General features: G+C 43.6%; 1 protein-coding gene across 1 annotated transcript in view; it reads left to right on the top strand.

The window, feature by feature from the left end:
* The window catches only part of frmd3 (FERM domain containing 3), a gene marked incomplete at its 3' end in the record, with an annotated part of 254,619 nt that extends 236,999 nt beyond the window's left edge, over positions 1-17,620 (top strand). Inside the window, exons 15-16 of the mRNA XM_084314149.1 lie at positions 15,349-15,586; positions 17,143-17,620. Of these exons, the coding sequence (XP_084170275.1) occupies positions 15,349-15,586; positions 17,143-17,620 (716 nt within the window). The remainder of the gene's footprint in view (positions 1-15,348; positions 15,587-17,142) is intronic.
* Between the last annotated feature and the right edge of the window lie 7,886 nt (positions 17,621-25,506).

The raw sequence follows: 25,506 nt of genomic DNA, 5'->3' as shown, positions 1-25,506 counted from the left end.
TCCACGATCAGCTCCTTGGTTTTACCAATGTTCAGGAGCAGGCTGTTGTCCTGGCACCAGCGTTCCAGTACCTCAACCTCCTCCCGGTAGGCCTTCTCGTCGTTGTCCGAGATCAGCCCCACCACCACCGTGTCGTTTGCGAACTTCACTATGGAGTTGGAGCTGAACTTGGCCACACAATCGTGTGTGTAGAGTGAGTACAGCAGGGGGCTTAGAACACAGCCCTGGGGGGACCCGATGCTCAGGGTGATGGTGTTGGAGGACTGACCCCCCACCCTGACCGCCTGCTTTCACTCAGAAAGTCCAGTACCCAGGCGCTCAGGGCGGAGCTCAGACCTAGCTCGATCAGCTTGTCCACCAGTCTGGTGGGGACTATGGTGTTGAACGCTGAGCTGTAGTCAATGAACAACAGTCTCACATAGCCCCCCTTCTGACGGTCAAGGTGGGAGAGGGTGCTGTGCAGTACCTGGGAGACCGTGTCGTCAGTGGACCTGTTTGTCCTGTATGCAAATTGCATAGGGTCCATATCACTGGGGAGGGAGGCACAAATGTGGTCCTTGACCAGCCTCTCGAAACATTTCATGACCACAGAGGTGAGTGCCACCGGTCTGTAGTCATTTGGACATGTTGGGGAGGGTTTCTTCGGTACAGGGATGATGGTAGACATCTTGAAGCAGGCAGGGACCACTGACTCCGCCAGGGATTGATTAAATATGGCGGTGAACACCGGGGCAAGCTGGTTGGCACAGGACTTAAGTATGCGTCCTGTTATACCATCTGGGCCAGCAGCCTTCCTGGTGTTCACCTGCATAAATGCTCTTCTCACACTGTGTTCCGACAACGAGAGAGCGCCCCCGCCCCCCCGCGGTTGCCCCCCCCCCCCCCCTCCACAACAGCCGGTGCGCCAGTGACGTCACTAGCCAGAGGGCTAGCGGCGACACTGTCTACACCGAACCGAGCGTAGAAGGAGTTGAGTTTGTCCGCGAGAGAGGCGTCGCCGCTCCCCATTGAGGGGGCGCTGACTTTGTAGTCAGTTATTGTCTTCAGTCCCCGCCACAAGCCTCTTGTGTCGTTTTGTGCCATTTGTGTCTCCAGTTTATCAGCATATGTCCTCTTAGCAAGTTTAACAGCCTTGCGCAGAGTGTAGACTGAAGCCTTGTACTCTTCCATATTTCCTGACTCTCTGCCCAGGTTATAAGCCGTGGTGCGAGAGTTCAGGGCTGCTCTAATAGTACTGTCCACCCAAGGTTTCTGGTTTGGGAAAACCTGCACCTTTTTCGTGAGGACAATACCGTCAGCTACTGTTGTTATGTAGCTCACAACGGTATCAGCGTACTCGCTGACGTCACTGGCGCTTCCTTTAAACATGTCCCAGTCCGTGTCTGCAAGCGCATCCTGGAGCGTGGCCTCTGATTCGTCAGACCACTTTTTTGTCTCACGTGACACGACGGCGTCACGTGATCTTTGTTTGTATGCAGGGATTAAAAAAATGGAGTCGTGATCGCTCGCGCTTGCAGCACCCATCAATGGCGGAGCCGCTACAGCTTTGTAGCCGGCTCTGAACGGGGTGTAACAATGGTCGAGTGTGTTCCTCCCCCTCGTGGAGCAGGCGATGTGCTGAAAAAAGGACGGCATCACTTTCTTCAGATTCGCCTGGTTGAAATCACCAGCCACTATCATCGCGGCGTTCGGATGCTTGATCTGTTGTCTGTTGAGGTGGTCGTGTAATTCCCCCAGCGCTTTGCCAGTATTTGCCTGTGGGGGGATATATACGACGGACATGATGACCGCGGTAAACTCACAGGGTAGGTGGAACGGACGGCACAGGATTGAGAGATGTTCCATATCTGGGGAGCATGAACTTGAGAGGACATGTACTTCTTTGGGATTAACCCAGAGATTGTTCGTGAGGATGCAGACCCCACCTCCGATGCTCTTCCCAGAGGCTGCCGTGCGATCTGCTCTCAGGACGGTGAAGTTGTCCGATGGAGAGACGCTGTTGTCCGGCGTCGCTGGCTTGAGCCATGTCTCCGTGAAACACATGATGTTAACGTCTCTCATCTCCCGTTGGAATCGGACCCTCGCTCTCAAGTCATCCATCCTTCCCTCCAACGAACGTGCATTCGCCAGAAAGATGGATGGAATTGCTGGACGGTAAGCAGATCTTTTTAATCTAAGCCTGATACCTCCTCGTCTTCCTCTATGCCTCTTTCTGCCGTTCCCTTTGTTGCCGTTCTCCCGCTTGATTTCTGTTAGCCATATATCGTGTATCGCGATATGGCCAAAAAATATCGCGATATCATTTAGAGGCCATATCGCCCAGCCCTAGTGTGGCAGTGAAAGTGTTAATAAACAATACAGATGGCAGGTGACGGTACCAGCATATCATGAGTTCTGGTTCTTGTGTGAAACAGCAGGTCATGCAATAGAACTCGATTCTGCGTTGTTTCTGAAAGCGCCATTAATTGGCATAAGCCACTGCAGAGAAATGTGTCATATACAGTATTATAGTTTAAATGACTACAGCTGTGTGTTTTACTCCTTGTCTCTGACAGTCAAATGGTGCGACAGCTATACGTTTCTGAGCCGAGAGGAGAAAGAGGGAACGTCAGGCGGCCGATCACTCCAAAAATGTAATAGACTCCCGCTTTGGCACTTTTAGAATCCCAATCAGACACACTTGACAAATGTGGGAACGGGTGTGTTGGTGACAAATAATGCAACACAGACTTACAACAACTATAATTCCACAGTATGACAGACGCACGCAGAACAGTAACCACTGGACAACTCAAATGTGATGCGTAGAGGCACAGCATATTAGTAACAGACAACAGACTGTATGTATCACTTTACATACAGTATAGTATGTCACTGTACTTCGGAGCCGACACGGAGCCATTATAGGATCGGTTAAGATGGAGCACATTTGACCTCCATCAACACGCTGTGTTCATCAGCAGGTTTGAAGTTGGAGCCAAGAGCAAGGGATGAACATGACGTGTCTGCTGCTCAGTGGCTGAAATGTCCAGCTTCACTGTTTCATGTCAGATCCACATAATACGTCTTGAGATTCGTTGATCCACCGTTTTGGAAAATGTTATATTTTTCAATAGCAATAAAATAATAATCAAATTGTGTCTCGAGGAGTCGACCAGGCTGGAGTTGAATTGGCAGATGACATTAACAAGTCTATTCTTGCATGTCGGCTCCCCCAGATAGAAACACTATGACAGTGTTTGGGTGTTGATGATGAAGTGTCAAAGATAAGGAGGCTCGTCAACACAACCATGGCAGTGGGGGAAACCCTACCGTGTGTGCTTGTGTGTGCGTCTCAATGTCATACAAGAATCTGGCAGCTTCGAGTGCGAGTCACTAAATATGACCATATACCTGCTGGTGATTACAATTTGATTTGCTCAGTGGTGGAAAGTATGGAGAGTCTCACATCGAGACCAATATAAATCCTCAATCTCAATCCGTTTTTCTCTCTACAGTAGGCCTGACGGGAGCTGTCCGTGGTGCTGAATGAGCTTGTCAAATCTAAGCCAATTCATTGCAAACTAGCAGCAGTAGTTTCAGACATGTTTCATCCCCAAGCTAAATATATGGCATTGTTAATTTAATTGAGGGAATTGTTTAAGCAGTTTTCATGCCATCTGATACATAACACATAGTGATCAATGCAGACTATAGTAGCAGAGAAGGGCGAGGCTTCTCCTCTTTCAAAAGCAAAAATGTCATTCATTGTTTCAGTTTTTAATTAAGGGAAATATTAGGATTATTATATCTATGTTAAACTGTCTATGATGATGATGAAAGTGCACATTTTAGCTATACAGGTATGTGTTAATTTCCTCCAATATTTGCCCTCGTCTGCCGGCTTCGGACTGTATTTTTGCTGATAAACCAAGACATTGTTGGAAAGCTAAAATGGCTGCCATTTGATTGACACCACTCTCCACTCTACTTATTACATGCTTCCAATCTCAGGTTACAAGACTATTACAAAAACATGTGTAAAACACAGATTTTCCTTGGGATTGTTATCAACTTTGGAACGGTACTAGATAAGACTTCAGGCTGTGGCACCGTTGTGTTTCCCAGCTCCTACCTCTCAGCTGGAACTCAAAAACAGGCATTTGTTTGCAAGTAAACAAAGATGTGAGTAAACAAAACTTTTATTTCAGTTCAAACCTCTGTAACTCTATTACATTAGCACTCAGAGTGATTCTTCCTGTTGTGGAAGGAAAGTCAGAATGTATCCTTTCAAAAGAGACCAGACTCATGCATGTGCTATAAGTGGTTCAATAATAACTTTCAAGTGACTTGGGTATGCAATCGACAGGCTCTTTATGCTAAATGTGCCCGATGCTTAAGTTAAAATAACCCTGTTGAAAGTCTTTTCATAAAGCCATCATATGTTTCATGGAATTTAGAATTTTGACTTAGCGTCCACTAACACCCTACCAAGTATTTCATGGTTTCATGATAGATAGATAGATAGATAGATAGATAGATAGATAGATAGATAGATAGATAGATAGATAGATAGATAGATAGATAGATAGATAGATAGATAGATAGATAGATAGATAGATAGATAGATAGATAGATAGATAGATAGATAGATAGATAGGTAGGTAGGTAGGTAGGTAGGTAGGTAGGTAGGTAGGTAGGTAGGTAGGTAGGTAGGTAGGTAGGTAGGTAGGTAGGTAGGTAGGTAGGTAGGTAGAGATAGATAGATAGATAGATAGATAGATAGATAGATAGATAGATAGATAGGTAGGTAGGTAGGTAGGTAGGTAGGTAGGTAGGTAGAGATAGATAGATAGATAGATAGATAGATAGATAGATAGATAGATAGATAGATAGATAGATAGATAGATAGATAGATAGATAGATAGATAGATAGATAGATAGATAGATAGATAGATAGATTGATTGACTCCTCCTTCATCACGGACCTCATGACCACCTCCAAGGCCACTACCTGCTCCCTCGACCCCCTCCCCACTACTCTCACCAATGCCTGCCTCCCTGCTCTCATCCCTCACCTCACCGCCCTTTTCAACCAGTCACTATCCCTAGGCCACAGCCCCTCCCTCTATAAACTCGCCACTGTCAAGTCAAGTCAAGTCAAGAGTTTTAATTGTCACGGCATACAGGTATACAATGAAATGCGGGTGGTCTTGCCCGCAACGATGTGCAATACAGTGGTACATATAATAGAATCAAAAGAAGGAAACAACATTGTGCAGTAACAGGTAGCAGGTAACATGGAGTGACATCTCGGTATCTGTACATAGTTATTTACAGAGCATATGGGACATGCTAGTTAGCTTTGGTAGTGCAATACAAGACTGAACTCCTCATCATTGGCACCAAAACCACCCTCACCAGATCCGGACCCATCACACTCACCATCAACGACTCCACCATCACCCCCTCCCCCCTAGTCCGCAACCTTGGTGTCCTCCTTGACCCCACCCTCTCATTTGACCCCCACGTCCGCTCCATCGTCAAAACATCCTACTTTCACCTCCGCAACATCGCAAAAATCCGTCACTGCCTCTCCCCCCCCGCTGCTGAATCCCTCATTCACGCCTTCATCTCCTCCCGCCTGGACTACTGCAACTCCCTCCTCACTGGTATCACCTCCCGCTCCCTCCATAAACTGCAAATGGTCCAAAATTCAGCCGCCCGCCTCCTCACTAACACCCGGTCCCGCGAACACATCACTCCTGTCCTCCACTCCCTCCACTGGCTCCCCATCAAACACCGCATTAACTTTAAAACACTACTCCTCACCTTCAAAGCCCTCCACAGCCTGGCCCCCCCCTACCTGACTGATCTCCTTCTCCCCTACCGCCCAACCCGTTCCCTCCGGTCCTCCTCCACTGCCTCCCTCACTGTCCCGACATCCAAGCTCAAAAACTTCGGAGATCGGGCCTTCTCTCGCACTGCACCCCGACTCTGGAACTCCCTCCCCCAGTCCATCAGAGACTCCCCTACACTCTCCACCTTCAAAGCTCGCCTCAAAACCCACCTGTTCTCCCTTGCCTTCAACCCCCCCCACCCCTAAACCCCCCCCTCCCCTCCAACCTGATCGATATGTCTCTAGTCTTTTTTTTGTGCCATCAGGCTGTCTCCCCCGTTCCCCCCATGGTCTCATGTTCCTTTGTTTTTGTTTCTTTGTTGTTTTGTTTTGTTTCTTTGCTTTCGCCTCTTTGTTTGTACCCCTGCTCCCGACTACTGTCAGCGACTTCGGGTTATTGAGAAGCGCTATACAAATTAAATGAATTATTATTTATTATTATTATTAATACACTGTTCCTGTTATTCTAATTTAAAGTGTCCTTTCCTTTGGCCATAAGTGTGCGTGTGTGCGACATGAGTGTGTGCCCGCTCATGTTAAAGTGTTAAGTGGCTGCTCGTGTGTGAGCGTGCACAGTGTGCGTGTCGTGTGTGTGTTCATGTGTGCTTGTGTGTGGACAGTTCAATGTTCTGAGCACTCAATGTTCATTGTTCATGGCTCTGATGGCCTGGGGGAAGAAGCTGAGCCTAAGCCGCTCTGTCCTAGTAGCTGGGGTTCGCAGGCGTCTGCCTGACCTCAGCAGCTGAAACAGGCTGTTATTGGGGTGGTGAGGGTCTTTCATTATCCTGCAGGCTCTGGATTTGCACCTCTTGTTGTATAGAACCTGCAGGGGGGGTAGTGCAATACTCGTGGTACGCTCGGCTGAGCGCACCACTCTCTGTAGGGCCTTCTTGTCCTGTGCCGTGCTGTTTCCATACCAGGCAGTGATGTTACCGGTCAGGATGCTCTCTACAGCTCCTGAGTAGAAGGACTGGAGTATCTTTCCCGATACTCTGAACTTCCTTAACTGTCTCAGGTGGTAGAGACGCTGTTTCGCCTTCTTTACTACTGTGTCTATTAGAGTTGTTCCGATACCGATACCAGTATCGGAAAAGCCGCCGATACTGGCTAAAATGCTGGTATCGGTATCGGCGAGTACCCTCTAATGCTGCGCTCCGATACCATATGACGTAATTTATCAACAACACTGTGGTCTGTTGAGTAAGCATTATAAAACAAACGTGTGCTTAATCGATTAAAGTGTCAATGCCATTTGTCATTTTAACAGCAGATACTTTCTTAAATGTCATCGTCCCGACAGAGCGGTGTTGACGGGGAGCTCATGGGTTCGCTTGGTGGCTGGTGTTATTAGCATTGAACAGCTAACCGAAAGCTAGCTTTAACATTACCTTGGCTAAAGTTGGGGCTATTCATATAATCCAGCAATAATGGCTGCAGACCTGCAAGCAAAGTACAGCAAGTTGGCAAAGGAGTATTCCAAGTTAAATCACAATGTCACCAGTAACGTTACAGTCTTCTATGGTCTTCCCATATACCGGTAGCTCATGCTAGCTAACGGTAACGTCGTCATTGCACGTCGCGTACACAATTAATGACATGTTGCGGACAGCCATATCGGCGACAATGTTTAGCTTTTAGTGCCAAATGATAAGAGTCTGAGGCGGAGTCTCAAAAGAGAATGTTGAATATTTATTGTGCAAAAATCACAACAGATCCTCTGCTACTTCAACGGAGCCTTGTAGACAGACTGAGTAGGGTATATCTGCAGAGCCAGTGGGTAGCGAGTGCAGCAACGTATAATGTCCGTGTGGATCATTGGAGTAGGGTATATCTGCAGTGCTGAAGCCCCATACTCATTGATTAATGATACTAATACAAATCTATACAATCACCTGTTGTTGAATAAATACCATTACTTTCTAGTTATTACTAAAAAACAGTATATATAAAACAGTATTTGTTAAAAAAAATATATATATATATATATTTATAAAGAATTTATATAATATCTTTTTTTTTTTTATTTATGTATGCACTGGTATCGGATACGTATCGGTATCGGCCGATACCCAAAGCTTAGGTATCGGAATCGGATCGGAAAGGAAAAAATGGTATCGGAACATCTCTAGTGTCTATGTGTGTTGACCATGTCAGGTCCTCTGAGATGTGGACCCCCAGGTACTTGAAGCTGCTCACCCTGTCCACGGTAGCCCCGTTAATCATCAGTGGTGTGTGCGTCTCCTGCTGTCCTCTCCTATAATCCACGATCAGCTCCTTGGTTTTACCAATGTTCAGGAGCAGGCTGTTGTCCTGGCACCAGCATTCCAGTACCTCAACCTCCTCCCGGTAGGCCTTCTCGTCGTTGTCCGAGATCACCCCTGTCACCCCTGTCCTCAAAAAACCCACCCTCGACCCATCCAATCTCTCCAACTACCGCCCCATCTCCAATCTCCAATTATTTTCTAAAACACTTGAGCACATTGCTGCCTCCCAACTCCACTCCCATCTCCAGTCCAACACCCTCTATGAACCGCTTCAGTTTGGCTTCCGTCCTGCTCACAGCACCGAAACTGCACTGGTTAAAGTCATCAACGACCTCCTCATCTCCGCTGATTCTGGTGCCCTCAACATCCTGATCCTACTCGATCTTAGTGCAGCCTTTGACACAGTGTGTCACTCCATCCTCCTCCAAAGGCTGCACCAACTGGGTGTTGAGGGCACAGCACTTGACTGGTTTTCCTCCTATCTCACTGACAGACATCAATTCATCTCCCTCTCCGGCCACACCTCCTCCCCCTCCCCAGTCACACAGGGGGTCCCCCAAGGCTCAGTCCTCGGCCCCCTGTTCTTCATCTGCTACATTCTCCCCCTTGGTCACATCATTCGTAAATACCACCTCAACTTCCACTGTTACGCTGATGACACTCAAATATACATCAGTACACAATCTCCCCACAGTCACATTGAGTCCTGCATCTCCGAACTCCAAACCTGGATGACCCATAACCTTCTCAAACTAAACAGCGACAAGACAGAACTCTTCATTATTGGCACTAAAACCACCCTCAGTAGATCCGGACCCATCACACTTACCATCAATGACTCCACCATCGCCCCTTCCCCCCTAGTCCGCAACCTCTGTGTCATTCTCGACCCCACCCTCTCATTTGACCCCCATGTCCGCTAGGCTTGGGCGGTATGACGGTATTACGGTATACCAGGATATTTCGAAATCCCGCCGGTATGATTCTCAATACCGTGACGTCACAGACTGCTATTACACTGACACAGAGTTGATTGTAGTGCACAGCACGTGCCAGCAGAGGGTTACGTGGCTATCGTTCTGGGAGCTGGCGTTAGTACCTGGCTGGTGCTGGCTAACTGGCTATCGTTCTGTGAGCTAACGTTGGTACTTGGCTGGTGCTGGCTAACTGGCTATCATTCTGGGAGCTAACGTTAGTACTAGGCTGGTGGTGGCTAACTGGCTATCGTTCTGTGAGCTAACGTTGGTACCTGGCTGGTGCTGGCTAACGTGCTATCGTTCTGGGAGCTAACGTTAGTACTAGGCTGGTGCTGGCTAACTGGCTATCGTTCTGGGAGCTAACGTTAGTACCTGGCTGGTGCTGGCTAACTGGCTATCGTTCTGGGAGCTAACGTTAGTACTAGGCTGGTGCTGGCTAACTGGCTATCGTTCTGTGATTTGTTTACTTGTTAACACGGGTTGCTAAGGAATTTAGGTTCGAGGTTGAAGAAAGAGCACTTTTAGGTTGAAAGAACAGCCCTAATGTCAACGTGTTTCAATATAAGCGTTATGTATGGTGATAACCGAGTATATTGTTTCCCCCCCCCCCCCCCCGATGAAAATGAAAGTCATACCGTCATAATACCCATACCGGGGTATTATGTCAGCAGGGTATGACGGTATGAAAAAAATTATACCGCCCAAGCCTAATGTCCGCTCCATTGTTAAAACATCATACTTTCACCTCTGCAACATTGCCAAAATTTGTCACTGCCTCTCCCCACCTTCTGCTGAATCCCTCATACACGCCTTCATCTCCTCCCGCCTTGACTATTGCAACTCCCTCCTCACTGGCATCACCTCCCGCTCCCTCCATAAACTGCAGCTGGTCCAGAACTCAGCCGCCCGCCTCCTCACTAACACCCGGTCCCATGAACACATAACTCCTGTCCTCCACTCTCTCCACTGGCTCCCGATCAAAGACTGCATCAACTTCAAAACACTACTCCTCACCTTCAAAGCTCTCCATAGCCTGCCCCCCCCCCCCCCTCTACCTGACTGATCTCCTTAGATAGATAGACACCGTTGTGTTTCCCAGCTCCTACCTCTCAGCTGGAACTCAAAAACAGGCATTTGTTTGCAAGTAAACAAAGATGTGAGTAAACAAAACTTTTATTTCAGTTCAAACCTCTGTAACTCTATTACATTAGCACTCAGAGTGATTCTTCCTGTTGTGGAAGGAAAGTCAGAATGTATCCTTTCAAAAGAGACCAGACTCATGCATGTGCTATAAGTGGTTCAATAATAACTTTCAAGTGACTTGGGTATGCAATCGACAGGCTCTTTATGCTAAATGTGCCCGATGCTTAAGTTAAAATAACCCTGTTGAAAGTCTTTTCATAAAGCCATCATATGTTTCATGGAATTTAGAATTTTGACTTAGCGTCCACTAACACCCTACCAAGTATTTCATGGTTTCATGATAGATAGATAGATAGATAGATAGATAGATAGATAGATAGATAGATAGATAGATAGATAGATAGACAGACAGACAGACAGACAGACAGACAGACAGACAGACAGACAGACAGACAGACAGACAGACAGACAGACAGACAGACAGACAGACATGACAGACAGACAGACAGACAGACAGACAGACAGACAGACAGACAGACAGACAGACAGACAGACAGACAGACAGACAGACAGACAGACAGACAGACAGACAGACAGACAGACAGACAGACAGACAGACAGACAGACAGACAGACGGACGGACGGACGGACGGACGGACGGACGGACGGAAAAAAAGTACAATTTGCACCTACAGTATCTACCTACCTACTTCTTACTCTCTCTCATCGACTACTGTTTTGCCCGGACACTGTCACTGGCAGAATAGGACACTGTCACTGGCAGAACACTGTCACTGGCAGAATAGCTTTTAAGGGCATCACAGTAGTATCTTCTTTTTAATCATAATTGTGTTCAGAAGATACATTATACTGTAGTAATATTTAGTTTGAACCCTTAATGGTGTTTAGAAGATACAATATACTGTAGTAATCTTTTAACCCTTAATGGTGTTGAGAAGATACATTATACTGCAGTCACTTTTTTAACCCTATATGGTGTTCAGTAGAGCCATTATACTGCATTGTTTCCCCCTTCTCATACCTGATCCTTCTTCAACCTCGTTCTCTACTATAATTATTCTGCCCACCCTCCTCGCTCACTCCTCCTCACTCGCTCACTCCTCCCCGCTCACTCCTCCCCGCTCCTCCTCCTCGCTTGCTCCTCCCCCCTCGCTCCTCCCCACTCGCTCTTTTCAGACAAGGCCACTCACCCACTAGTCTTGTTGACTTTGGCTGTTGCCATGGTAGCCGTCACCACTTGTTCCTCAAGCAGGTGCTCTTTTGATCGCTCACTCTTTTTCATTCTCTCTCTCTCTCTCTCTCTCTCTCTCTCTCTCTCTCTCTCTCTCTCTCTCTCTCTCTCTCTCTCTCTCTCTCTCTCTCTCTCTCTCTCTCTCTCTCTCTCTCGCTCTCTCTCTCTCTCTCTCTCTCTCTCACACACACACACACACACACTTACACGTGTGTGTACATTCTCAATCTATCTCTCATCTCTCTCACTCTATCTCCTTCTCTTTTTCATTACTTTCACCCTTTCTCTTTCTGTCTCAGCTCATTTGTGAATCCGTTGGCATGGTTACTGATCAGCCGGACAGCCAGGCAGTCAGTCAGCGTGGCCTTGACATTGTTTGGCAGTAGAAATATCATGTGATGTCACCACCAGTAAGCAAATGAAGAGAAGGAGTCTGCTACTATAGGCGGTTCATAGCTGCTCACAATCAGTGAAGCGGTCTGATGAAGGCCTCCTTGACCAAAACATCATGTTTTTAATATCCTAATTCAATAAGCGTTGATACTTGTGGTTGCACCTCTGCTGCTGTTGTTGGAGCCCGATTTCTTTTTCTTGTCTACCTAGGTTCTCAACCTGGGGTCCGAGGACTCCCAGGGGTCCTTGAGGGGAGCGGCTATTCTGTCTATCTTTGTTTACTTGTCTCCGGTTATCTCCTCAACTACGGTATAGACAGCTATGAAATGGAATTGTGGGCTTAATCATATCTAACAACAAAGATCTTCTGAGACGGGGGGTCCCTGAGACACACTGTTATAAAACGGGTCCACAGCCTACTGTGTATCAAGAGAACTACTGATGTAGGTCATACAAATGAATGTACTAGGATGGCAAAGGAAATGACACATTGAAATGGTCTTCAGTAGAATAAATAAGTAAAGGTTTACTTACTTACTTACTTACAGTCATTGTATGCGTGTATTACTGCATGTACTCCAATGATTGCTTTTTTTTACATCAGCAATACAATATGTTTTACGAATATGTGTGTGTGTATGTATGCATGTATGTGTATGTATATGCAGCTTTAGATAGGAGCAGTACACAGCTCATACACGTACAGGGTCAGTTACCATTAAATTGTCATAAAGGGAAGGAGAGTAAGTAATAACTTTATTTGTATAGCACCTTTCATACAGGGGATTGCAGTTCAACTTCAAAGTGCTTTACATCAGTAAGAAATAAGACATAAAATCAGTGTAAAACAAGCAGCAAGAGCAAAGCATAAAGTGGGATAAAATAATGCAGATATATTAATCAAATCATATCAGAACCTCACGTTCCAAGAGGCTTCTTGAATTTCTGTAATCTGTTACAAAACATGATAAAGGTCATAGTAGGCATCTAGTGGATAGTGGGGCGTAGAGATAAAAGTAAAAATAAGTAAAATAATATCAAGGGTAAAATGAGCAGACATATAAAATCAGTTTTTCACATCCCAACATGCCACCTTGTTTATGGTTTGATTGAGTTTTAGTAGAATAGAAAAGACATGAATGATGAAATGAGCACATAAAGTGCAGACATACTATAAAATCACAGTTTTTTTTTACAGTGCAATAAAATAGTTCTGGATTACTGTTTAACAGTTCAAAGTCGTCTTTACCTTCTGTTTGGTATCCACAGTTTAAAACCTGACAGTCTTCCCTCTTGTTTGATACCCACTTTGACCCTTCGAACCTCCTACCCAGGGCAAACCTCCCTCTCAGGGCGTAGTTCCCTCTCCCAGGGCGCGGTTCTAGGCCTGGGTCTTACACAGTTTTAAAGCCTGATAGTCTTTCTTTCTTGATACCCACACAGTTTAATACCCGATAGTTTCGAACCTGTAATAAAAGCAATAGACAGAGTAAAATAGTGCAGTGCAATACAAATAATAAAGACACCAAGACTTGGGGCGGGATCCACAAAGAATGGATTGCACGGTGCTAATTGCACCCTTACTTACAATTCATTATGAATTGAAAATGGGGGACCCTGATGTAAACAAGTCTTTGTAAAGTAAAGTCTGTAAAGTCTTTCTCTGGTCTGCATCCCCTTAACAATTGTGTGTATTGAGCCGTACTGTATTGTACCCATTCTGCAATCTGTTAATACAATTTCCAATCAATCAATCACAGCGCTTTCACATTTCCTGCTCACGGCCCCAAAACGTCCCACCTATCTGTGGGAAAACAGTAAACAGTCTAAGTAAAAGAGTGAGAGACTAAGAGATGATATGACAGAGAGAGAGAGGTGTGTGTGCATGTCTCCTTGTTTGTATAAGCATTTAGGTCACATATCCATTTGTTCACTAGTGTGTGTGTGTGTGTGTGTGTGTGTGTGTGTGTGTGTGTGTGTGTGTGTGTGTGTGTGTGTGTGTGTGTGTGTGTGTGTGTGTGTGTGTGTGTGTGTGTGTGTGTGCGCGCGCGCGCGCGTGTGTGTGTGTGACAGACAGACAGACAGACAGACAGACAGACAGACAGACAGACAGACAGACAGACAGACAGACAGACAGACAGACAGACAGACAGAGATGTGTTGCCTGGTTGAGTCATACGTCACAGAGCATTGAGCCTCCAGTGCTTCTTAATCCAGAGCAGGAAGACAGCTGGGCCTATTTTTAACACACACATAAGGATGCACACACACATTATGGTAAATGAAAGCATTCTTACCATACACATACACACACACGAAGACATACACACACACACACACACACACACACACACACACACACACACACACACACAAACACACACACACACACACACACACACACAGTGTAAATAATAATTTGTATCTTGCATGCTCAGGAGTCAGTAATGTCTGAAGTACTTAGAATAGACTTCTGAGCCAACACACACACGCACGCACGCGCGCACACACACACACACACACACACACACACACACACACACACACACACACACACACACACACACACACACACACACACACACACAGCATTGTGTCCCATCAGGTCAGTAATTATGATATTATGATAATAATATAATTTAATTTCATCACAAAACATGCACTCACTGATCATAAATATACAAAATTGAAATTGGCAGTACCAATATGCGTCTGGTTGTTTACTTTAATTGGATTTATGGAAGGTACTTCCAGGATCCAGGTAATTTTTTAGCCTACTGCGTGCCACAATATTCCACCTAATCAAATCTCCATTGACTGGTACTGTAGTTGGAATATGGCCTGGAGATTATAGATAGGAAATTATTAATCCAGGGGAAATAATTACAAGTTGACTTTGCATTTGCCTTTAGTTCTGTTGTCATACATGCCTAATAAAACCAGGGGAAGAGGCCTTACAGTTGTAAGGTGGATACATTGACCTTGTAAAGCACAGGAGCGCCCCCGTGTGGCCATGCCTCTCAACTACATAGATAAACCCAGACGGCCTAAGTGGGCACCGACATTAACATCATTATGTTTTGAAGAAGAAGTTAGAAGCATATTCATCTAAAGTGTTCCAAGGTAGTGTAGTCTAGGGGTACACTGGGTACATTGAGTGTACTGACTTCAACTGGCTTTCATATACCCATTACTGAATGCTCTCAGTTATGTTATGTATTATTATATGTTTATTATTATTATTATTATTATTATTATTATTATTATTATTATTATTATTATTATTATTATTATTATTATTATTATTATTATTATTATTATTATTATTATTACTAGAAAAGCTAGACCACACCACTGCTTATCACTGAGGACCGTGATGTGGAACCCAGATGTGGGAGTCTGAGTGGCGTTGTGGTGACCTTCCTGCTCTCCTCTCTCTAGGTGTGGTCGCTCTGAAGGACTCCATTCCCCAGTCTCCTCTCAAGCCCTTGACCACACCCATCGAGGCAGAGCTACAAGGGGTCGAAGGAGGAAACGCCACCTCTAGGAAGGACAAATCCCCTCCCCGGGATGCCGTGGACAATTCGAACCATCGACCGCAAACGCCAAAAGCAGAGGACGAAGAGGAGGAAGAGGAGGAGACGAGTGGAGCGCTGACCATTTCCGAGATGGTTTACAGGTCTGCTGTTGTCTCTTTCTTCAATGGTCGCTTTTGTTTTGTATTATGTATATATCATACAGAGTAGTGTACTACTGAGTACTGCTGCAATACCATACAAAGTACCGATTCTACAAACTTAGAATACTACTTCCAGACATTTCAGCATGGTAAAATAGGCCCACTGCTAAATATCTTTAGAAGTACAGTATGTGCTGTTCTACCGTGGTTTACAAGATCCAGTAATAATAAGACACCAAATTATTTAGTTGATATATTTCTGAAATATCAACAAATAACAACCATTGTTTTGCTGTTTTACTGTAGCAACCATTGTCTCTTCCAACATGGAGGACAAATGCCTCTGTTGCGCATCATCGGTGCCCAAAACATTGCTCTGTGTATCATCACTGCTTTAGAGTTGGCATATTTTAATCTTCCTCTCCTACTGTACTTCTGCTTGACCATGGTTTCAACACATGTTGATTCTCACATATCAAAATCTCTTGTTTAGTTCGCCATATCTGTCTTAAAGGACCATACCAGTCTAATTTTGACTTCTCGCCCATTAGCAGAGATTTCCCCCGTCATCAACCAACTTTGTGTTCGTAGGTGTATACGGTATGTGTTTCAGCTGGCATCAGCTCACCTCTCCAAATGCCATTCACATTGCCATCGATGTTGATAAGGGCTGGGAAATACTCCATGAGACTTTCCCAGTTTTGTTGAAAGTCACTGGACATAAGTAACTCAGCCTTCTGAAAACCACTGGGTCATTTTACTTTAGCTAACACTGTACTTGGAGGTCCGCACGTCAAACTTTAGCCAACGTAAAGGTTTTGTGTTTGACCTATGCCAAGAGACTTTCAAGTTTCATGGAGCATATTTTCAACCCTTTTCAACATCAATGGCAGTGTGACAGGTAGGCTGAGATCTACCAAAACATACACTTTATACATCTATGCACACAAAATGTGTTAAACACAGGGACACTCTCTGGTGATGGCGACAAGTCAGAATTAGACTGGTACAGTATAGGCTATGATCCTTTAACTGTGGAGTTGAAAACATAAGCGTAACATAGAATAATAATATATTAAAATATTGTATAATACTGTACCAATATGGTGTAGAATAAATAGTATGATTTAGTTATATTATAATAAAATTGAAATTAGATAGTATATAGAAGTATAATACATTATATAAGTGTGTGTGTGTATGGGTGTGTGTGTGTGTGTGTAAATGAATGAACCTAAATATGTAGTTTGACTGATAGATAGACAAAATGGGTTTATTTACGTTGATTTAATTTGGTTGTGTTGATGTTAATTTTTTTTTGCAAAATGGGTATATTCTGTTTGGTTTTACACATTATGTCTATCGGTGTGTTGTGTGTGTGTAGGGGCAGGTATATATACGATTTTTTCTTCTTCCTGTTCCTTTCGGCCATGGTATTTTTGGTGAATTATATGAATATGTACTGTTGGACTGTGGTAATTCCATGTACGAATAAATAAATGATGATGATGATGATGATGATGATGATGATGAAATGAAAAAATCTCTCCTTCCAGCCCCTGTGCCAGCATGCTGCCCACGCCAGTGGATGACAGCCAGGGAGGCGTGGACCTGCTCTTCTCCCCAGGCCAGAGCCCTGCCAGGCTGCTGAGGGAGCTCCACGCAGACCCCGACATCCAAGCCCAGCTGGAGGCGGGGAGGGAGCGCGACCGGGCTTATGAGCGTGTCCGGCTGGCCGCAAGAAGTCGAGTGGGCGGCGTCCTCAGTAGCAGCCTCCGTCTCCTCTCGTCCAACGAGAGGGTCAACGCGTGCGTCTTGAGCGCGGCCCGCTTGATCGCCGTGGTGATGGGGGTTCTGTTTGTCGCCGTGCCGACGCTGTTGTTGCTCCTGGAGTCGGACCTCGACGTGTCGTTCCTGCACGAGATTCGCCAGACGCCGGAGTTTGAGCAGTTCCACTACGAGTACTACTGCCCGCTGCGCCGCTGGGTGGCCTGTAGGGTCAGCGGGGTTATGGAGAACTTCTGGTCAGACTGAGGTGGGAGAGAGAGGGAGCAAAGAAGTGGAATGATGGAGAGAGAGAGGTGGAAGGACGGACCGGTGGAATGGTTGATGGGTGGCACTGTTGGAGGAATTCTATTGAAAGACAAGAGGAGGAGACCTAAAATGGAGAGAGAGACCTAAGATGTAGGGAGAGACCTAAGACGGAGGGAGAGACCTAAGACGGAGGGAGAGACCTAAGACGGAGGGAGAGACCTAAGACTGAGGGAGAGACCTAAGACGGAGGGAGAGAACGGGGGATCAACACACAAAGAGAAATGAGGAAAAGGAGAGTTGCTTACATTTTACAGCATGAAGTTTGTTGGTTCACTCCTGATGCGGATATTGACTCTTTGGCAAATACTTAAAATCACCCTGATTGGCTCACCTCTTGGTAGCCGATTCCCTGATTGGCCTCAGAGCCTGTCAGTCATGACGGAGTGGACAGAAATAGAGAGATGATTTATTTGAAGGTAACATTTGTGTCACTGGCCGTAACAGTACCCAAAGCCCATAGGTACATAATGTATATTTACAAAAAAGAATATCGCTGACTACTACAAATCTTAAAAAGTTGTTTTTAATGTTTTGTACATTTTTATGTAATGCAAGTATTTCAGGAATTTTTCAGTCAGAGGATCTACGTTGAGCTTATTTTAAAATTAAGAGATTACAAAAGATTACAAAAAACAAATGTATCGATGTTTATCGGGTGTTGGGGGTTGAGAAAATGGAGCTATTTTTTAAAGACTACGGTCAACACGAGTTGACTTGGTGTCACCCTGAGGTTTTTCCTACAGAAGTTAGAGCACAATCTTTTACACAGAACACAGATTTCAACTGTTTCAGATTATCTGATGTCATTTTGGAGTCAAGTGGGCGGCAGCAAGCAGGAGTGAGCTTTATTCTTTGTCTGTGAAACTCGTTTGTGTCCTTGAACAACTAAATGTCTGCCGAACTAAATGTTACATTTGGCTGTCAGTGAGTCCTCTGACGTGTGCATTAAGGTTCAAGAGTGTTAATACGTAAAGGTTATGAAGAATTGCCAGGAGACATAGGAGGCTATGGGGCTATGAAAAACGTACTCTATCTGTGGAATACTGTTGTGTGTCCTGGAGGTACAGGTCGGACTGTTGCTGGAGTCTCCCCCCTATTGGCGTAGCAGTAGCTGAGGAGGTGGGGGTCGTCCTAAAGGAGAGGCAGTGGTACTGTGACCCTTTGTGTGATAGTGGCCGATGAAGAGAAAGAAGCGCTTAGGGAATGCGATTATTCAACAACGGTTTGAGCAGGAGGGTCATACAGCACACAATGCTACTCTGAGGCACGGTCGAGTCACGTTACTAAGATTTGTGTACGGTATTAATAAGGGTTGTTTTTCCCAGAAGCATCTTAGCACTGGGGTCTGTAGTCAAAACTACCTCTGTGGAATATGAGACAAAACAAAACAGGAACTGAGTCTGAGCTGGCCAAGATGAAAATGATTGTTTTTTAAAGGAAGTTGAATCGTTTTTTTTGCTGTGTTTTTTAAATTATTTTTAATTCTTTGAGAATTGATTGGTCCGAGGGAGATTTGAAAGACTTAACACTAGAATATCCGAGACAATACCAGGATCAATACAATTCAGGTCTGGGATCTTGAGACAAGATCAATATAAAAAATTAAATACTGTCTTAAGACTAGACTGGACTACAGTGCTGCTTTGTAATGAAGCACCTTAGTGCTAGGATTGTGTGCTAAATTGCTTATGGGAGACCCAGCCATTCTCAGGTGATTGACGTATAAAGTACATGTTAGTTATAGAACCTTCAGTAGAACGAGTAGCAAAAAGTATACAGTACAGGACGGGTTGGGTATGGTTGCTGTGAGCAGAAAGAGTAGCAGGAAAACTACAAGGCCTGACTTCAGATCAAATTAAAATGTATTATTAAGAAAAATATACCTATATTTGAATTTGGATTGACTTCTCAGGAATGGACATTAGAAGTTGAATAATGTCTCTGTGTACAAACAAAAAATAAGACCACATCATTCATTACATCAACCACCTATATAGTTTATATCCATACTATTCATAATGTCTCGTCAATATAAAATAGTCGTACCATATATCAAATCCATAGTCATGGGCAGTGCCATCTCTGAGCATTGTTGCCACAGCTTAAATTAAAACATCCATTCCATACCTCATAGGTATCGTCCAATCTGATGGCCGGTACACAGCTGCAAAGCCAATCAGTAAAGCCCTTTATTAATAAAAGACTCCACATATGGACCGCAAAGTCCATATCCAGAATTATCTCACTGCTTTACATTCAGTATTGACCTGCTCCTGCAAAGACCATTGCGATGTTCATTGTAATACAATTCCTATTATTATCATAGTTAAGTATTCGATATTCAATTAAATGTTGCTGCATCCTACATGTCACAATGTAATCCAACCTGTTGTCATGTAAATCCATAATCCATAATCCGTTTAATGCTTAAAAAAAAGAAAAACGTGCAAATATGCAGTAACAACACTAAACCATGCTTATTGGGGAGTAATTCAAGTATTTATTTTCCTAATACACCTGCACTTAGTTCTGATGCTGAAACCAAGCTAAGGGCCAAACCACTACAATGATGACAATGTTGGCTGCATCTCAGAAGCATTTAACATTAGAGTGACTATGAGCAGAAAATAACTTTTCTTATGTCTGAAGTTGATCTATTCTATATGCACTTCTATATGATCAGTATCACCTCCACATCCTAATCTAATCCAGTAATATGGAAGACTTTAACTCTAGTGCTCAAACACTTAAACTCCTCTTATACACGCATTGTAATGTACAGGCCAGAGCTCTTTATATGAAATTACATTTTAGATACGGAGCTCTGGTACTCTATTGCTATACACACCTGTACAGACATGACATGGTATTAGCTTTAGTCCTTTTGTTTCTGTGCTAAAATCTTCACATCCAAGCTGGGGGGAACATTTCCAAACTGATTCTTTTCGGGGGAAATCTCTCACTGTCACTTGGCTTCCGTGGCTGACCTCTTAAATGCCGACCGCATGTTCTCACTTGTAAATACTGTGTTTATAGTAGTAGGCACAAACAAATATCTAGTTGCACATTTCCTTTATCTCTTCCTGCTGTGTCTTTTCCTTGTAAAATGATCTGTGTGTAGGCTTGGCTGTCTTTACCATCCTAGATTGCATGAATGCTATCCATGTTTACGCAACAGTGTTGAGGAAAGGCGATCGATAACTATGTGGGGGGCTATTCTGAGTAAGATGATTGGGTGTTGGCTATTTGAATAGTTCTCTAATCATTCTGGAAGTCACAAAAGGGCAAAGCACATAGCTATTGCTTTGGGATTTTATTGGGACAGAGGACAGAATTTGGACATATGGTAGCAAGATTTGACAAGACTGAATATGCGATAAACCAATTGTTTTCAATACAGTTTAGTTGATCACAAAACAAAAGGGAGTCATTTGTCACAGATGATGTCACAATACAAAAGAGATTTTCTTTTGCTAGCCTTTCTTTCTTTTTAGAATAGTAAACTTTAGGTTACAGGCTATATCAGTAGTGTCAGGAAATTGTGCTTTTTCTGTGGGCGTGCATCATGAAAACAAAACTAGATGCTAAATAATAATGCTAACACCTGACTTCATTGCTAACAGAGCATGCTAATATGTTAGCCATAATCATAACCAGGGTTGGGATTAATTCTCTTTCAATGTAGTCAATTTGAAATACAAATCAAAGCTATACAAATCTTTGTTTATTAATAATGTTAATATCATTCATTTTTAATGTCTTTAGATTTTTTTTTTTTTTTTTAAGATTTAATAAAAAAATATACACAGTAATTGATCAAATTAAAGGGAAATTGGGCCCAACCCTGATCATAAAGAATGTATGACTAAAATAAAAGGCCATTACATTATGTTAGTTTTACAAATGTACGGTCCAATAATGACACTGTAGCATTTCATAATTACTTTGTAGCTTATTTAATACCTTTTTGCAGCCTTTATTTACTGATATTTATAAGGGAAATAAACCCTTCTGAGATTCAGCTCTTTTATTTGAGCTATCCAACTTGAGCTCTTATGTTTTACAAATAGCATATACTGTCTCAAAGTACCATGCAAGAGACTAAAATGCAATCTTTGCTGTCTGTGCTAAGACGAAACTGTGATTAGAAACACCATAAGATCACAATACAAGTTGATGTCATATCACCTACCTGTAACTTTACCTGAAGTATGAACAGATGCAATCTAAGAGGTTTTCGGACACGAGTCAAATATTTAAAATACTTATACCGATATATCTTGCCTGGAGCCGTGGAACCAATAGTTCCAAAGGTGTTCCGCAAAACCACATACATCTGGCATTCGCAATAGGCTCAAAGATCAACATTTAAACAATGTTGTAATATTACAAATAACCTTTTTAAGTATTTGATTTAAGACTTTAAATATTTGAACTCGGGTCTCTTGGGTACATCTATATGCAAATGTATTAGACATCACATGGTACAGGAGGGGGAGGAGCTTTTTAGTAGGTTTATTATATTTCAGTGTTGTATGCAGGGGTGTAAAAAGTACCCAGAAATTATACTTAAGTGAAAGTATGGGTACCATCTCAAAATCGTACTCAAGTAAAAGTCAGAATATATGGCTAAAAACACACTTGAGTCTATTCTTCTGATAGCAGGTGTTTAATCAAAGATCCCAGCGTTCTAGTCTTGCACAAGGACCAATCAGCATGGGTATGGGCGGGTTAATTTTCCATTGATGGGGATTTGATTGGCTGTTTTTAAATAAAGTGCGGCTGCAGGATTAATAATGTTAACGTTAGTTCGGCCAGAGAAACCAATATACTAATTAAAATGGTTGGACCTGCGAGATTTGTACTTTGTAGAACTGCATTTTAAACGTAAGGAAAAGTATGTATTTTTTTCTCTGAAATGTAATTGAGTAAAAGTAGCTACAACTATACAAACCTAATAATACTTGAGTAAAGGACAAATCCCCAAAAACAGTACTTTGTATTGTAACGAAGTACAATTCCTCAAGTACTTTACACCCCTGGTTGTATGGGCATGTACAGTGTTCTGTTGCACGGTATCTGTTGGTTTTACTGGTTAGTTGGACTAATTGTTTTGTAGTCATTCAGTCTCTTTTGAAAATGAAAAGCAACTCTGGGAAAAAATTTAAGAAGCAGAAAAATGAAGTGAAAACAAGCAAGTTTTCCAGCGGTATGACCCCCTTCTGGGACAACCAAGCCTTATGACCTTTGTAAAGTTAACATTTTGAATGTTTGTATGTTATCAAAGAAAACAACATGGCTTGTTTTATATGTTAATACTGCCACAATAAAGCCCCCAAATTAATATATATTGAAACATGGTAACTTGTGTGCTTTCATTTTTACACAACATGGTAAACATACTTTTCATAATAGTAGTAGTAGTAGTAGTAGTAGTAGTAGTAGTAGTAGTAGTAGTAGTAGTAGTAGTAGTAGTAGTAGTAGTAGTAGTAGTAGTAGTAGTAGTAGTAGTAGTAACCAGTGGTAGCCTAGTTAATGTAGTATTTGTTATCATAGTATCGTCATTCAGCAGTGCAACACTTAACAAGCAGTGAAATAGCCAGTCAGTCTATTAAGTTCAAAATACTTAAATTGTTTACATTCAGAATTCAGGGGAAGGCTATGTCTAAATTTAGCCAATTTAATAAATTATGTACTTTTTCCACCTTTGGTTGTTACTCCTGTTTGACCTTTTTAACCAATACTATACTTGCCATGCTTGTTTGAAAAGTGTATTATTGTTGTGTTCAAACACATTTATCCAAAATTCAAATGCAGAAAAATACATTGCTGGTATGTAACGCTATGCTATAGTAGCAACATATTGTAACATAGCTACTGTATAGTGAGATGAAGTTCTGAATCGTATGTGTAACTGAGGGGTACAATTCCCTGACTGTATTGTTAAGTATGGTATTAAACCACTACCTCTTGTACTTTAACTTCTGGCCATCCAGTACATGATATAAATATGATGAACACTTTCCCACCTGATGAAACGAAGTCCACACAAATGTACAAATCGAATATTTAATATAGCAAAAGGTATATACAACGTTCACTTGTTTACACTTATGATTTGAAATGCACTTGTATGGCAAATGAGTATTCGTAGGTAAATCAACATTGAATGTCCAATCTCTGGTTACGCAGGGAGTAAGTATACAACCTGGTTCTTTAGGAAACTATAGCGATGGTACTTAAATGATTATAGCTGGATACACTAAGGGGGGGGGGGTCCCGCTGGTTGTAAGACAGTAGGAGGGGGGGGTTAGAGAAGCCGCTGGCGGTATCCCATCTGGCCGACGATTTCTTGGGAGAATTCAAAGTCTTGAACACGGTGCCCACAGAACCTCGGTCCGCAGACGAATACAGCTGGACCCTCTGGTGGACGGTAGCTGCCGGTCCACAACGGAGAGACGTGAGGCGACCTCACTGGTGTAGAGCGCCGTCTCACCTGGACTCCTCTCCGGGGGGTAGTTCCAACACTCCGCAGTGTTGGCCGTTATCCATGGAATAATCAAAGCACCCAAAGCATAATCCAAGCCGTGGAAGGCTCGCCGTCGTCCGGGTAGAGTAATCCAATGTACAGGTCCAGTCGCCCTGGCCCGGAGCTCCTCGGATGCAAGCACCACTAGTGGTCTGCCCAGCCTGGTTAAGACTCCAGATAACGTCAGGAACGATGGGGGTACTGATAACTTTATAACTCTAACCGAACGATGCACCATACATAATAGACTATTATTAGCTTAATAGAATACGTCCAACTCGACGGTATAGTGCCAAACTATGACAATTCAACTATTAATCCACACGATATCTCAATGCCTATTCTGAGGCCAAGTAGGCCTTACTGTACCACACGTGCGTCGTGGGTGAGGCTTCGCGTCTGTTACTCGGTTGGAGGGTAAAGAACTGGACTAAAGGAAAGTTCTACTTTACTTGCGCCATATATATATGCGCTGTGAACAAATAGTACCATTCGTATTTCGCCAGACGTATTCCTACGCGGAACCGGGCTTGCCTCGGCATGTTGGGCGGCACGATTGAACTTGAACCTAGGGGTATGGCTGCTGGCGCCAGGTTCTCGTCCAATGGTAGAATGAAACTATTATGGGCTGTTTAGTAGACTAAAGGGATATTCAGTGCATATTGTACAAGGAATATACAGGGGGTATCAAACGATATACAAATACTATTTAAATATATATATATAAATAAATATATATATTCGGTTTAATCTGATCCTTCACAACAGCCGCCCCCTAATTAGTCCCACCTAATTAGCTAAGCAGAGACAGATTAACCGCACTGTCTACCACTCAAGGTCCGCTGTAAGGGTCAGTCAACTCACAAAGTCATGGGGTCATGGTCATCATCGATAGTATCTGGGAGTCGGGGCAGTTCTATTAGCCTCGCCACGGGTCGTGTGTAAGTTCGCCCCTGGACGAGCACTTCAGCTGCTCGGACCTTGCCATCGGCACCGGTGATCACTTTGCTTACGCGGCCAGCCGGCCACATAGCTCTGGGCAGTGACTGGTCGATAATCATGACGACTGTTCCTTCTGTCAAATTGTCTCTCTCTTTTACCCACTTCTGGCGGGTCTGTAGAGACGGCAGGTAGTGGAGTAGGAAGCTGCTCCAAAACTTGTCAGCTAGTACTTGACTGTACCTCCACATTCTTCGGCCGTTCGCTTCTTCAGGCCTGTACATTGTCTGGGGTAGCGCGGGGTCCAGCCGCCCCATTAAGAGTGTGTTGGGGGTGACTGGGTCGACATCTGCTACAT

The sequence above is a fragment of the Notolepis coatsorum genome (assembly GCF_963971535.1).
Source record: "Notolepis coatsorum genome assembly, chromosome: 1".
NCBI classification, from domain to species: domain Eukaryota; kingdom Metazoa; phylum Chordata; class Actinopteri; order Aulopiformes; family Paralepididae; genus Notolepis; species Notolepis coatsorum.
Note: the sequence above shows the minus strand (reverse complement) of the source record. Positions and strands in the feature narration are given on the sequence as shown.